General features: G+C 42.0%; 2 protein-coding genes across 3 annotated transcripts in view; one reads left to right on the forward strand and one right to left on the reverse strand.

The window, feature by feature from the left end:
- Positions 1-16,317, reverse strand: part of GLO1 (glyoxalase I) — a 295,016-nt gene that overhangs the window by 182,181 nt on the left and 96,518 nt on the right. The gene's annotated exons all lie outside the window — the stretch shown is intronic.
- Positions 1-16,317, forward strand: part of DNAH8 (dynein axonemal heavy chain 8) — a 329,757-nt gene that overhangs the window by 151,458 nt on the left and 161,982 nt on the right. Inside the window, exons 40-46 of the mRNA XM_060243601.1 lie at positions 1,206-1,430; positions 2,135-2,307; positions 2,516-2,694; positions 11,080-11,267; positions 12,562-12,648; positions 12,779-12,886; positions 15,750-15,884. Coding sequence (XP_060099584.1) covers positions 1,206-1,430; positions 2,135-2,307; positions 2,516-2,694; positions 11,080-11,267; positions 12,562-12,648; positions 12,779-12,886; positions 15,750-15,884 — 1,095 coding nt within the window. The remainder of the gene's footprint in view (positions 1-1,205; positions 1,431-2,134; positions 2,308-2,515; positions 2,695-11,079; positions 11,268-12,561; positions 12,649-12,778; positions 12,887-15,749; positions 15,885-16,317) is intronic.

The raw sequence follows: 16,317 nt of genomic DNA on the forward strand, positions 1-16,317 counted from the left end.
CCCATATTAGTGTTGTGCCGAATGCAGCCCCAGTGATTTCATGCATTTTGACACCTGAAGTCTTGGTAAGAGAGCCTATAGTGATGAGCCATCCATTTATTTGTGAAAGTACAGCCCACTTGAAGTGAAAGAGGGGACTTTGGACCAGATGGGGCTTGATAAACATCTGTTGACTTTGTGCCTGTCAAATTTTATCTAGTTTTTACAAGTTATTTTAGACCAGTGTCAAACATGCGGCCCGTGGGCCAAACTGGCCCATCCAGGGCTTCAATCAGCCCTGTGGGGCTCTCTTCTCCCCCAGGACTGGATCTACCTGGTTTTTGAGGGGGGGGGGCAAAATTAAAAAAAGACGCCCCCTTATGGGCCCATTCTATCTTATGGGCCCATAGAATAGAATAGACTCTATACCCAATTTGATGCCCTGCCCTCTGGCAGTGCCCAGGGCAAGTGCCCTCTCTGCTCCCCCCTAGATCTGGCCCTGTTCTCCCCCCTCTCCCCTCCTGTCCTCTCCCTTTGAAGCACCAAGGCGGCTGACAACGATCCGAGCTCCTTCTGCCTTCTCTTTGCAAACCAAAGTATTGCAAGAGTTTTAAGCATGTTTGTATTTTAAGTTAAAAAATGATATCTTTAATTGTGTTGGCCTGTGTCCTCTATAAAGTCTATATCTCTGCTATCCAGCATTACATTATAGGGCACGCATGGCTCGGCCCCACAAAGTCTCATTTATGTCAGATCTGACCCTCCTAACAAATGAATTTGACACCCCTGTTTTAGTATTTTAAAAGGTTGAGAGCTGCTTATCGGAAGCTTTCTGGCAAACTTTTAAAATTGCTTCCTTGTATTTTTGAGGGATGTATGTGATGGAGGGGGCTAGGATCATATTTTTGCCATAATGGATTTGCAGAAGAGTGGTATTTTTATATTATTAATGATGTCTGTACTTCATTGTCAGAATGCAGTAATAGGACAGCCAGATTTGTTTATGAATGTATTTGAGTATGATACAGAAGATTACCTTTGAAACTCTGTGATTTATTTTCTACATTCAAAAGAAAATCATAGCAAAAACTTAGTTGTTAATCACTCCAGTTAATCACTCTAAATTATAGTTTTAAATATGAACTGTTGGACCATTCATTATCTAAAGTGGAGAGTGCTATAAATGTTCATATGCATTTCTGATTAGTTGTTTGTTAAATTTATAGGTAGGGTTGCTGGGAATTCAGATGCTATGGACCCATGATTCAGAAGAAGCCTTAACCAATGCAAAAGATGACAGGAAAGTCATGTCAGTAACCAATCAGAAATTTCTGGATATTCTAAATACTCTTATTGGCCAGACTACTCATGATCTTTCCAAGTTTGACAGAGTGAAGTTTGAAACCCTTATTACCATCCATGTGCATCAGCGTGATATATTTGATGACTTGGTAAAGTACCAGTGTTAACTTTGAAACTTTAATATATGTCATATTTGACCAATGGAATTGTCACAAGTTCCAATCAGTTAGTTAATCAGAGGGGAAATACACCCCTACCTGTCATTCTTTGATAGGTAGATCATTGCAAACCCCTAAGGCTGTAATAATAATGTAATAATCTCTGTCATTTTAACCCCACTCCCCACAACTGCATTTTAAAGCTATAGTTTCTTGGCTTCAGAAAAATCTTTAGAAAGTCTGTTCTCTCTCAAATTGCATGGTAGTAGTTGCTTCTCCTAGATATTGCAGGCAGTGTGAAACGTATGATGGAATATATCTCATGATACCACCCCCCCAGCAGTTTTGTTCTGTTCTAGATATATAACATGTATTAGCACCCTCCCCCCATGAAGCTTTCAGCTAAGTTACACAGAGAAAAAGCTTATGACAAACACTTTTTATCAAAAACCTAGAGCAGATATTTTTGTGAGCTTTTCCTGGTCTTCTAGGGGAGCACAAGCTACTCTCTAGTAACCAGTGAGCTACCAAGCGAAGACCCTCTGTTTTAAAGTAATACTGACTTTGATGGGCTGAGGGTCTGATTCAGTATAAGGCAGCTTCATATGTTCATATATATGTTCAGATCATACATAATATATAGTATCTATACATTTTTGGAATTATTCATGTGGTATCTCCCCCCTCCTTTTAAGGTTAAAATGCATATCAGATCAGTGACTGATTTTGAATGGCTAAAGCAGAGCAGATTTTATTTTAAGGAAGATCTGGATCAAACATTGGTATCTATTACTGATGTTGATTTTGTTTACCAAAATGAATTTCTGGGATGTACAGATCGTCTGGTCATAACACCTTTAACAGACAGGTGAGAAGCAAAGAATTTGTTAACTAATACAGCCATACAAATACTTCCCAACAGTTAAGTTTAAGGTTTACATGGTGGTATCCTCTGCGTTTGATGGAAGTTTGAACATTATTGGAATACCAAATGTAAAGTAGGATTAATACTATGTAAACATATAATTTCACTTTTAAATGTTTTATATTATAATGATCTGAATTATCATTTACAGATGCTACATTACATTGGCTCAGGCTCTAGGAATGAACATGGGAGGAGCACCAGCAGGGCCTGCTGGAACTGGTAAAACAGAGACCACAAAAGACATGGGAAAAGCTTTGGGAAAATATGTGGTAGTGTTTAACTGTTCCGATCAAATGGATTTCAGAGGATTGGGTCGGATTTTCAAAGGTAAGACTTGGCTTGTCATTCACATTTTAAAAAACAGGAATTTTGAATTGAACAGATTCAGTACAGGATACTGCCACCAATGTGCATTAGTAACTGTAGTTAATAGCAAGGTCAGAGCAAGCACAGACAATTTACCAGGGTTGAACCTTAGTTCTAATGAATGAATGAGTTATCAAATTAAAGCAAAGACGAAGTCAAACTATAAACCAAACTGTAGACAACAAAAAAAGAAAGGGGGGGGGGGAGAGAACAACAAAAGGAGGTAAATACAGTCTTCAAAACTGCTTTATCCATTTTCTGATTACCTGGGATATCAGGAGCCTGGAGGTCAGAAAAATCAGCCCTCTTTTTAGCTTAACTATTGTGTTGTCATGGGATGCTCATGCACATTCCTTCTATTTAGAGTGAACTGCCAGCATAAAGGCCAAGGAACAGGAAGAAATACCTGGTTGGTGAGAGGGGCACAGACTTGTGGAGAAGTAGAGCATTATCACAATCTGCTAAGTGTGCAGATGTGTGTATATAAATGAAGTGTGGATATGAATGTAGTATGCATAAATAGAGTAGGTACACAGGGCATTATAAGTCAAAAAACATACTGGACTTTACATAATTATTTACTTCCCAAACTGTGTTTGTGTTTTTCTTTTACAATGTTTCTCAAATGAATAACCTGAAATATAACCTGAAAGAAACTTGTTTTTAAAACATAATTAAGTTCCTGTCCATCAGTACTGAGAAATGTGACATTTTAGTTCTAAAAATATAAAGTTTTACTCTAGAACATTCATTGTTTTGTGACTGGCTTGCCAGAGTTGAAATTACCTAATAATGTTAAGGATGTCAGCTTGTGACAAGGAGCTTTTGGGAAATCAGTTTAGTGGGACAAAGCTAGCAAGAATTTTATGTATTGATAGCTTCTGTCAACTCATCACGTTAACTGAAAAGAAACGGTTACCCTACAACCCAACTGGGCTTTCTGTGTATTTGAAAACACACTCATTATTCCTTGCTGTAAATTGCTGTCACTTCTCTAACTTCCCAAACTGGGCATTACAATAGCTCTACCATATAAAGATTGCTTAAAGACGCAATTCTATGCATGTTCACCTGGGATCAATTTCCATTAAATGGGATTAATTCTGAGTAAATTTGGCATAGGATTGGTCTGCCTGTATCATATAAGAGGAAAATCAATAAGATAAAAAGATGAAAATGTTGATGGTAAAGTTAGATGAGAAATATAATAATAATTTAGAACGTTAACACTACGTAAAATGCAGATGAGTGCAACATTATATTAAAATATATTGGAAGTGATGCTGCACTTCACTAAACTTTAATGGTACATAAATAATACTTGTTTTGTAATTGAAAATGTAATGACTTGGTTATTATCATGACTGTTGGGGAGTACATTGCTTAAAAAGGTCATAACTTTGGTGCTTCTGCTTATAAGATGAAAGAGAGGATATTGTAGTATAGTACAATATCTTTATAAAGATATTGGGGGGACTTTTCATTGCTGCAACATATATAGCAAGGCACTTCAGTCCAGATAAAAAATTGGAGGTTTATTTATTTATTTAATATAATTACTTGGCATAATTCCACCTTTCTTCCTGGAAAGACCCAAAATGGTTAACAATATATGGAGAAAAACAACAACAACAATCCAAACAAGGAAGGGAGAGGGAAGGCTTTCAGTGATCAAGCAGATAATCTCTCTCCACTGGCTGATCTTCTGCCCATCTTTAAGCCCAAGATGGAGGCCTAAGAGCCAACAACGAGAGCCATTTAGCTCTTTCCCTTCGGCTTGCACCTCTGGGTACACTCAGGCCTCATACATGTACCATTAAAATTTAGTGAAGTGCAGTTCAAGCCGTAGCATCTTGGCTCAGGCTGAGTTGGATGAAGCTGAATCCGAAGAAGACGGAGGTTCTCTATCTGAGCCGAGGTGGTCCAGAGGGGGAGATCCCTCTGCCGGCTCTTGATGGGGTGCCACTGATATTGGTCCCTAAGGTCAACAGCTTGGGAGTGCTCCTGGAGCCCTCTCTTATAATGGAGGCCCAGGTAGCAGCCACTACTGGATCTGCCTTTTTTCATCTTCGGCGGGTGCGGCAGTTGGCCCCTTTCCTGCTACGGTGATTCATGCTATGGTCACCTCAAGAATAGATCACTGTAATGCTCTCTACATGGGGCTACCCTTGACGCTGACTCAGAAACTACAGCTAGCACAAAACGCTGCGCCACGGCTGTTAATGGGGCTCCCTCAATGGGAGCACATTCAGCCAGTGCTGAAAGAGCTGCACTGGCTGCCTATTGTGTTCCGAGTCCATTTCAAGGTGTTGGTATTGACCTTTAAAGCCCTCTATGGTCAGGGGCCTGTCTATCTGTGGAACCGCCTTTCTCCACATGTTCCCCAGAGAGCACTGCGTTCAGGGACAAAAAATCTACTGTCCATCCCTGGACCAAAGGAGGCTCGGTTGCATTTGACACAGGCTAGGGCCTTCTCGGTGATAGCACCAGAACTGTGGAGAGCCAGTTTGGTGTAGTGGTTAAGTGCGTGGACTCTTATCTGGAAGAACCGGGTTTGATTCCCCACTCCTCCACTTGCACCTACTGGAATGGCCTGGGTTAGCCATAGCCCTGGCAGAGGTTGTCCTTGAAAGGGCAGCTGCTGTAAGAGCTCTCTTAGCCCCACCCACCTCACAGGGTGTCTGTTGTGGGGGAGGAAGGTAAAGGAGATTGTGAGCCACTCTGAGATTCTTCGGAGTGGAGGGCAGAATATAAATCCAATATCTTCTTCTCCCGGAGGCCATAAGGGCCCTGCGGAATCTTTCTACTTTTCGCAGGGCCTGTAAGACCGAATTGTTCCAACAGGCCTTTGATATCTAGCCGGGAGAACTGCCACCCCACATCATTATAGAGTTACTATGTGATCACCATCAGAAAAAGAAGAACTCGCTTATATTGCAGTGGTACAGCACCACAAAATGGTTTTAAATTGTAACTATGTTTTATTAGTTTTAACTTGTAAATATGAATGTTGTTAGCCGCCCTGAGTCCCCTTGCGGAGAGGGCAAGATAGAAATTTAAGGTAAGTAAGTAAATAAATAAATAAAAATATATATGTTTGTGCAGAGGAAAACAATCTCAGCAAGATACTTAGCCTGCTGTGTAGCAGGCTCTTCTCCAGTTCTTCTCCTTCCATTGACTGCATGACCTAGTGCTATAGCTTCAGAACAGTAGAGCTTCAAATTTCATGTGCTTGCATAGTTGCATACAAGTGGCATCTTATCCTCTGCCTTCATCGACCACTATGTAAGCACAGTGGGTCTCTGCAAAGATGTTGGTCAGATTATGGTCCCTAAGTGGAACAACTAGAATGTTTTTACATGGTAGTATTTGCTGTATTAAGAGCCCCATGGTGCAGAGTGGTAAAGCTGCAGTACTGCAGTCAGAGCCCTCTGCTCACGACCTGAGTTCGATCCCAGCAGAAGCTGGTTCAGGTAGCCGGCTCCAGGTCGACTCAGCCTTCCATCCTTCCGAGGTCGGTATAATGAGTACCCAGCTTGCTGGGGGGAAAGTGTAGATGACTGGGGAAGGCAATGGCAAACCACCCCGTAAAAAGTCTGCTGTGAAAACGTTGTGAAAGCAACATCACTCCAGAGTCGAAAATGACTGGTGCTTGCACAGGGGACTACCTTTACCTTTTTATCTGCTGTATAGACCATAAATGGAAGCAGTTTTGGAATGGATGAGGGCTAATAAACTGAAACTTAATCCTGACAAAATGAAGGTGTTAATGATGGGGGAAAGTCTGACCCTGGAACTGGGATTAGGGATGTGCAAAAAAAAAAAAAATTCGGTTTTACACGGATTCGGAAGTATACGGGGGGGGGGGGGGATTTGGAATCCCCATATACTCCTGAATACCGCATTTGGAATAGCCGCATATAGGGTAGATGCACGGCTATTACCGAATATACGGCCCTATTATACCCTATGGGCCATTGAAATCAATGGCAAATAGGGTATATTTGAAGCCTCATGGAGGGGAGGGGGTTTGAGGGAGAGCCCCCAAATTTGCAGGAGACCTGCAGGGGACTCTCCCCTCCAACCCCCCCAAGTCCCAAAAAGATTGGGCCAGGGGATCCCATTCCAGGGGCACCCAAAGAGGGTGCCCCTATTCCATCATTATACCCTATGGGCCATTGAAATCAATGGCAACATAGGGCAAAATTAGAGGCTACTGGGGGGCAGGGGGTTTGAGGGAGAGCCCCCAAATTTGCAGGGGACCTGCAGGGGACTCTCCCCTCCAACCCCCCCAAGTCCCAAAAAGATTGGGCCAGGGGGTCCCTGCCTTTGGGCTCCCCAAAAAGCCCATTGCCAACAATGATGGGGAAAGCCCAATTAGCCACTTCCTCACTGTAATTGTCACGGGAAAAGTGGCTCTGGGGAGCAGAGGGTTTTGTGGAGAGCCCCCCAAACTGCTGTGCAGCTTCAGGGCACTGTCCCACACAAAACCCACAAGGCCAAAAAAAATTGGACCAGGGGGTCCAATTCTTGGGGCACCCAAAGCCAAACCTAACCACATCAGAGAATCTCTATAGGACCCAAATGCACTACATCCCTCTATCTACTCTATGAACCCTGCAGGCCTGGAAGCAATATAAACCCAGTTGCCAACGTCACTGCCACACAAAACACAATCTGCTCAAGGTCTGCTCTGCAGACCTGGCTGCAGCAAACCCAGATGCCAGCTCTCCAGCCCTGCCCCAAACAACACGGGGAGAGCTGGCCAACCACAACAAGCCTGCTGGTTCTGGGTCTCTCACCCAGGTGCCAGCTTCCCTGCCACAGAACACACAATCTACAGATGCCAGCTCTCCAGCCCTGCCCCAAGCAACACGGGGAGAGCTGGCCAACCACAACAAGCCTGCTGGTTCTGGGTCTCTCACCCAGGTGCCAGCTTCCCTGCCACAGAACACACAATCTACAGATGCCAGCTCTCCAGCCCTGCCCCAAACAACACGGAGAGAGCTGGCCAACCACAACAAGCCTGCTGGTTCTGGGTCTCTCACCCAGGTGCCAGCTTCCCTGCCACAGAACACACAATTTACTCTATAAAAACAAGAAAGTGACCCAGCCCACACACACCCTCGCCAACCCCCACACCAACCAGAGGCAATTTAAAAAAAACCAAAACAAAACCAGCAGAATCACAAAAGGCCAAGTAAACAAACCCATACCTTGAATAGTGATCTTCTATGCTTAATACATACTTGGCCCCGCCTACTGACTCCTTAAAGGGCCCTATCAGATCTAGGAACACTAGGTCAAGAGGTTTTTTACTAGTAAATTTGCTTGGAATATGCACAGGAGCTTTTGTAGACTTCACAAGCTTGCAGATTTCACAGTCAAGAAATTCCTTGCAAGGTTTAAGATTAATACCCTCTGCCTGTTCCACAGTCTTCTTTAGAGCAGGAAAACCAGCATGGCCTAATTTCCTGTGTAAAAGATGACAGCAATTATCATGCACTGGTTTATTTACAGAGACGTTATTACACGTTTGTACCTTGGTATGCAAGAAGTATAAATCTTCCTTCAGCATTGCCTTTACACACACACCGTCTCTGGTCCTCAGCTCACAGCATGAGGTGTCAAATTGCAGTTTGAAACCTTCCCTGCACAGAGCAGACACAGACAGCAGATTCATCTTAAGTGAAGGAACAAAACCCATAAGCAGCTCTTTCCTTAGGCTTGGCAGGAACACTTTCCCTCTGCCAAAAACAGTTGCTTTAACTCCATCTGCCAAAACAACAGACTGATTATCAACAGGTGTGTAAGTAGTAAACAAACTCCTCTCTCTACAGAGGTTCTCCGACGCTCCGCTGTCAATTAGGAAAGATTGAGTGTGATTAGTTGACTTACCAGTAGTAACGAGATGCACATTACCACTCTTATCAGCAGACCTCATTTCAGACCGTCTCTCTTTTCCTTTCTGGCCTTGACAATTCCTAAACAAATGTTTAGAAGAGCCACACGGAAGCATTTCTTCCTTACAGCCATTACATTACCTGTTTGACAGTCAGGATCCTCCTTAACAATAAATCCACTGCTCCTCTCTGGCTTACAGACAGGCTTTTTCTCTGCACGTAGAGAGGAATTGGACTGTCTCTTGCCAAATTCATCAAGAAGCCGTCCAGTTACGATGTTCATGGTTAACCCTGTCTCAGGCAAACCCTCCAGGCTCGTTATCACAGCGTCATGTGATGCATCTAGGGAACTTAAAAGTATGCACACCTCCTGTGATTCAGAAAACATTTGGTTATGCTCTCTTAGCTCTAGAAGCATTCTACGCATAGACTCTGTATGAGATAACATATCTGCATTAGCTGCCAACCTGGTATGCAGAAGCTTTCTCACCAAACGTATCTGAGAGCTGACAGTTCCTCGGACGTAAATTTGCTTCAAGGCATTCCAGCAATCATTAGCCGTCTCCAGTCCCGCTATATGCACCAGCTGGGAGTCGTCTAGAGAAAGACCTATTAAAGACAAAGCCTTAACATCCTTTTTGCGCAAAAGGTCTACAGCTTTTCTGTCCTCAGCAGCTGCTATCAGCCCACGTAAAGGAGCAGCCACCACCTCCCACAGCTCTTGGTGCTTTAATAACAGACTGACCTTCTGGGACCACGTAGCATAGTTAGTCCCGTTCAGCTTAGTAACGCTGAGCCCAGAGAAGGAAACAACATTTGCAGCTTCCATCTCTGCTACTTATCACTGGACACCTGGGCAACTTGGCAGTCTGCCTCCGTCTCTTCCAAAACACTGTGTTGCCTCCTCTGTCTTCAGAACAGCAGCACCTCTGGAAACACTGGGAGCTCTGGGCCCATAACCAATGTTAGAGTATTTTGCACGCAGCAGAAGAGCTGAAGGAGAGGGACAGGCAAAACACAGGAATTAATAGACAAGAGAAACAGCTGTATTCAATGGTAGATATATTTACCAGAATAGTATCCAATATTCAGAGTCGTTGCCAGGCCAAGGTCATACACAGTAATCAGTACACAGTTCAGTAGATAACAGTATACAGCAGTAAGTATACACAGCACGATCCAAGCACAGTAGCCTAGGATCCAGCACCAGCAGTGTTCACTGCCACCCAGATAGTGAGCCTCACAGTACCCACAATCCTTACAGGCAGACTGACCAGGCTCACTGAGCTTCCCTAAGTACACATACCAATCATGCAAGGTTACCAGAAGGTTGCATCAGCTTTGTGAGCCAGCACAAAGCCTAATTACAGGTGAGGTCATCCCACCTTACCTCAGTAACAGGTAACGGCTGGACCATGATGCAGCATGACTCAGCATGACATTGCAGAAACAACATTACTATTACTAAGATGGAGTCAGTCAGCCATTTTAGGACTGAGTTCCAACAAACACATCATTCCAGCCCTGTTCCATCTACACTGGCTCCCAACTTTCTTCCAAGTCAAGTTCAGAATACTGGTATAGGCCTTTAATGCCCTGTATGACTTGGGGCCAGCAAAACTGAAGGACTGCCTATTTCCATAAGAACTTACCTGACCATTCCAGTGATCTCCAGAGACCCAGCGTTGGATGCTCCCACCCTCTCAGGCTAGATGGGTGGGAAACCAAGAAAAGGCTTTCTCGGTCATGGCACCAAAGCTTTCGAATTCCCTTCCCAAAGAGATCATCTGTCTTCCTCTCTCTACTACTATACTCTCTACTGCTACTATCAGACATTGAAGCCTTTTTTGTTTGGTTTGGTATGCTCTCACTAAATCTTATTTGTCCTTTTCCCAGTTAGTGTGTTTTATATGTTTATATTTTAAGTGTTTATATTTATGCTTTTTATGTTTGAAATGTTCTAATGCTTTCAGCCTTGGAATCCTGAATTGGGCGAAAAGGTGGCACAGAAATGTTTTAAATAAATAAAAATAAAATATTCCAAATGGCCATTTTTGTAGTCATAATGCAGTGTTGAACTAAGTGGTAGAATATAATAATAATAATTCATAGGTATTCTGACATGAGCCTTCTGAAACTTTGGCCCCAGGGGAAACTGATCTGGTTATGTTTTTCATTGTGAAAGGTTTGGGAGCAGGTCAGTAATGTGTCCTATAAGAGCCTGAGAATAACACAACTGCCTACTTATGCATATGATAACCATGGACAACACCAGGAGTATGCTAAATGATTATTTGCTACCATTTTCCTCCAAAGTCAAGCCAGTACTCAGTTTAGAGATTCTCCTCTTAACCTTATCCTGGGGGGATAAGATGTCCAGATATTATAAGAGGTTGAAAAAGAAAGGGTTTAACCAGAAGAAAAAATTATTTTTCCATTTTAGGTCTTGCACAGTCTGGTTCCTGGGGATGCTTTGATGAATTTAACAGAATTGAGTTACCAGTGTTGTCTGTAGCAGCTCAACAAATTTATATAATTTTGACAGCAAGGAAAGAAAGGAAGAAACAGTTCATATTTTCCGATGGAGATGTTGTAGATTTAAGCCCAGAGTTTGGAATTTTTCTGACAATGGTAAATTTATTAAGATAAGGTTATAAATGTAATATTCTTGAAGGGAGACAATCAATCATATGTCTATTACAAGGTATACTTGAAAATAAATGTCTATTACAAGGTATACTTGAAAATAAATGTGTAATTAATTATTATGTCTACTGTAGCAATATATTTGAAACCATTATATTTACATTTCATCAGCATTTACTAATAATATTTTTTTCCAAAACAATCCAGATATTTTGTTAGATGTGTGCCACTTCTTTCTGTCCTAGGAATGTTAAGAGTAGATAAGCCACTTCTGTGAGTAGTTTGTTTAGTGAAGATAGTGGCCATTCTTGCAGTATAACTACTTTTTTTAGAATCAGCAGCAAAAGGGCTTTCATTTTTAATATTATGTGTATTGCTTCAGAATATTTACAATGAAGCACTGGGCTGCTGTCCAGTTGGAATAAGTAGGCCTGTGCAGATATAACTGAGAATCTCTGTTAACATAACTTGCTTCCCCTTCCTGAAATAAATTCTTCCCTCTTTAACCAAGGTTAAGTAGGACCATTGTTAACTACAGTTAGCATTAATCAGAATTCCTTAAAGCTAGTGCTTGAAACTCAGTCCAGCCTATAATGTTAGAGCCTGGATAAACAGAAATTTGTGATTAATATTAATGCTAACAGATTGGTTAACCATGGTTAAGTGAGATGAAGGGAATTTGCTGGTTTGTCTGGTCTGAACAACAGCTTATTCTTGTATTGGGGCAATGATTTTCTTAGTTTTACTAGATAGCAGGAGGTCTATATCTGGGAACACTGCCCACTCCAACCAGGGATGGTCTTAGCCAATGAGCATCATGGGCAGCTGCTCTGAGCTTCTTGCTGGGGGAGTACACCCCCATGATCCTGCCCCGACCACTACCACTTGTGTCCATCATGTCTGCTGTTTGGGTTGCCCATACAGCAACAGAGCCTCAGATATAACCCATCCAGGCTTGGGCAGTCAGCTTCCAGCAATGGCTTCCACCCATCTCCTATGGTGCAAGGGCAACCTGGTGGAGAGGTTGGGGGATTGCAGTGATTCTGGCTCCAGAATCACTAAAGCCATCCCTGACTGCAGTCCACTGGAAGTGGAGACTCAGCAGTGAATACAGGGAGAGTGCCTGGACTACAGTTCCAGAGACTTTGAAAAATATGTGCCACTGGATTAAAAGATTAAATGAATTTCATAAATGATATTAATTCACAATACTAAAACATACAAGTTACTCAAAATACTTTGAGTAAAACTCTTTTAAGTCCTTTGTTTTTATTTGTAGAATCCTGGCTATGCTGGACGCCAGGAACTGCCAGAAAACCTGAAAATTCAATTTAGAACTGTTGCTATGATGGTTCCAGATAGACAGGTACAGTTTATCATTATGTTGTGGAAAATCCATTAAGTTTTGAATTATTATACAACATTGTTTGCTTTTTTTAAAACCTCACTTCTCAAAATGTTCACATAATTCTTAATGTTGTGCTATTCCATTTCAGATAATCATGAGAGTGAAACTTGCAAGCTGTGGCTTCATTGAAAATGTTATATTGGCTCAAAAATTCTTTGTTCTTTATAAGCTTTGTGAGGAGCAGCTTACTAAGCAGGTAACCTTGTAGCACTGTTATATCTTTGCAGCAATGGATTGCAGGTGTGTCTGTAGGTAGAAAGGAGCAGCAACAACAGAATGGCTCAGATCTGCAAGTAAGCGAAAACCTCCAAAGAAATTCTGAGGTATCTCCTGACGTGTTCTGGCCTATATGTATAAAGGTGTATTTATACACCTTTACTTGCTGGGTGCATTTGATCTCCCAGTTCCTTTGTTTAACCAAAATTGTACAGTGATATCTGACAATCCTCAGATTCCAGATCTTTGTGGGTTTGAAATTATGATACTACTACATCACCAGTGGGCAAGTCCCCCTGGGTTTGTCACTTCTTGTGAACATTCCTATCAAAGACTTGAAAAAAGTTCAAGGGATTTTTTTCAGTGCTTAACAAAGACTATAAGCAAAACACTGTTTACATAACTCTTACTGTTTCCTCCTTTTTCAAAACAACCAAGTGTTTGCAAAGGAGTGAGGAGACTATCAGTATAGAAATGCTTCTCAACCACAAGTGGGGTGGTGACCATGGAGCCCCATTTTTAGTTGCAGCACTGTACTGGTGAAGGGAAAGCTGAATGAAGAAGCTGGCCATTTGGCCAGGCAGGAAGAAGGGGGTGAGCAGCAGTGGGAGGCAATTTTAGCCCTCCTCTTTGCCTGACAAGGCAATGCTCAGCCTGAATAATAGCAGGTAGGAGGGGGAGAGGTTTGGGCATCTTGGGCTTTAAATGCCAGGAATGCTGCCTGTCTGCATATTTTGGCTGTGTGCACCAAGGCTGACCCACACTCCCTTTATTTTATTTTTTGGCTTGTTTAGTGATTTTAGGTTTTGTGTGAGCTTACTTAGGTGAAGCGCAATTAGGGCATGGGGAGTGGTATTTCTTGTGGAATACAATATGTGTTCTTTGTCACAACTTTGGCGGTTACAGCATGGGGCTGGATCCATTAAGGGGAAATTGGCCTACATGCCATTTCCAGAATATGGGGATCCGCATAAGGGGATCTTAGGGTGAGGGTGCTTGGGGAATGCCCAGCTCAGGGGCTGCTCACAGGCCACCCTCATTCTCAGGTGGCAGGGGGGATCACCCAGTGGCAGCCACCCAGGTGGAATCCCAGACACCTGTTACTCCATGGTCTTATCACACACACCCCAGCCAGCTGGCTGGAGGGCAACAGGGATGCATTGACTGGCAGGAGGGGCAGTCGATGCTGGATCCATGGACCCATGCTGTGCCAATGCTACTTACACCTCTAAACAGAAAGTATTATAATTCATTGATATATTTGATAGTTTTCAATGCTCTCAATTTCTCTAAGACCCTCTGTTTTGCTGTGTATGAGTATTATGGTTCAGCAGACATTTCTAAGCCTGTCATTATGGAAGCAGGAGCGCACAAGAACGCAGTTCCGGCTGCCTTTGTGTCAGGGGGTGTGACCTAATATGCAAATGAGTTCCTGCTGGGCTCCCCCCCCCTTTTACAAAAAGCCCTGTGTAAAATAATGGCGACATCAGGGGATGTGGCCTACTATGCAAATGAGTTCTTGCTGGGCTTTTTCTACAAAAAAAGCCCTGGCTGTAACCAATAAAATTGTGGCCATTTTATTTCACACTTCTGAATGTTATATGTTCATGTTTTATTGGAACAAGGAGGGTCCCTAGGGTAGGGTCTCCACTGCCTTCTTGCCACTGGATACATGCTGGGGCTGCAATAGAGTCCCCTTTGGGACCCATTCTCTTGCTGTGACAATCTCTGTGCTAAGGATAATGGGAATCATAGGTTCCTTTGCCAAGAACTAGAGTGAGGTGATGATGAATGTGAACTCCATTGGGAGTCCAGTCCAGTTTCCAAGGGCCTGGGCTTAATGCAAAATTGAATGAGGCTTTTTGAACTGGGGGTGCCTCTTAATTGCTCCTGCAGTTTGATGTATGCTAGATGTTATAGAGATCACATTTTGTGCTTTGTCTTTGACTAAATTTTTAATATATAATTTATGATGTTTGAATGTACTTGATAAATAAGGAGCAACACTGGCTTTTCATGCACACCACATATTTTTGGGCTGCGTGCTCAGTAGCTATAGATAAGTACCTATATAACTGTATTTATTGAGAAGGAAGTAGTTGCTTACACCCAGTTACCCCCCTGAATTTCAACTCTTGATTTCAGAAAGAAGTACAGAACTCTGGAAAGCACACCATAGTTTGGGCAGCTAGCCTATTAACATAGTTACTGGTTCCTTATTATTATTACTTTCTTTCGAGAGAGCATGAGTGATCGATAAATGACTTTCAAGATAACTTTCATTTGTACTGCAGGAATGAGAATTGATCTCTACTATAATTTTACTATGAAGAACTGATATTACAAATACATAACTTGGTGGTTTTTTTACAGTTGTGTTGTCTGTTTCCTGTGATGAGGCAACTTGTTCAGTGTCTATTTCTCAGTAATGACAATTAATTTCTTGAAGCAGTTAAGTGTAGCAAGATAGTATATCTTCAGTGTTCATCTTTATTAGTTCTCTTATACATCATGCAAGGTATTCCTCATGAGATGGAGCAAATAAAATCCAATCCATTTGGAGGATTAGATTTGTAATGTTTGTATATGATAAAATCTGCATTATTATATTATCTATTTTAAAAAAGAGAATGATATTTTAAATATTATATCTTTTTTAAAATAGAAAGTATTATAATTCATTGATATATTTGATAGTTTTCAATGCTCTCAATTTCCCTAAGACCTTCTGTTTTGCAGTGTATGAATATGATGGTTCAGCAGACATTTCTAAGCCTGTCATTATGGAAGCAACATATCTAGAGGACTCCCAGAACTGATAAACTTTTTGTTTTCCTGTTTAGGTTCATTATGACTTTGGCTTGAGGAATATCCTTTCAGTGTTGAGAACTCTTGGAGCTCAGAAGAGAGCCAGACCAGATGACAGTGAACTGAGTACAGTCATGAGAGGACTAAGGGATATGAATCTGTCTAAACTTGTAAGATTCAAATCTATGTGCTCCACATAGTGCTTGAGAGACATATGTGTTTTCATTGGGAGGCTTCCATTTTTTCTCCATTTTTTGCTTCTTTCTCTCAGAAGGCCAATGGTGGAACCTGAAACCAGCACCATTTTAAATTCTTGTATCTGTTTTCACAGAGGGCACTTACAATATTAGGACTTACGATCATGGCCTCCCATCTGGAGAGCTTTATTGCTTGCATACATGCTATTTTGGTTGGTCCTAATAAGAGGGGTTACATAGATTTTGCTTTTAGATTTTGCTTGAACCCATGGCTTTAAACTGCATGGATGTCATGACAGTTAACAAGTCTCTTCTATGCAGACCATGCAGTTTCACAATCAACAGATTTGTGTCATCAGGCATTTATTTTGTCCCTCTGTGTAGAATGCAACCTTAATGGCCTCTT

This window comes from Heteronotia binoei, chromosome 1 (genome assembly GCF_032191835.1).
Source record: "Heteronotia binoei isolate CCM8104 ecotype False Entrance Well chromosome 1, APGP_CSIRO_Hbin_v1, whole genome shotgun sequence".
Classification (NCBI taxonomy): Eukaryota; Metazoa; Chordata; class Lepidosauria; order Squamata; family Gekkonidae; genus Heteronotia; species Heteronotia binoei.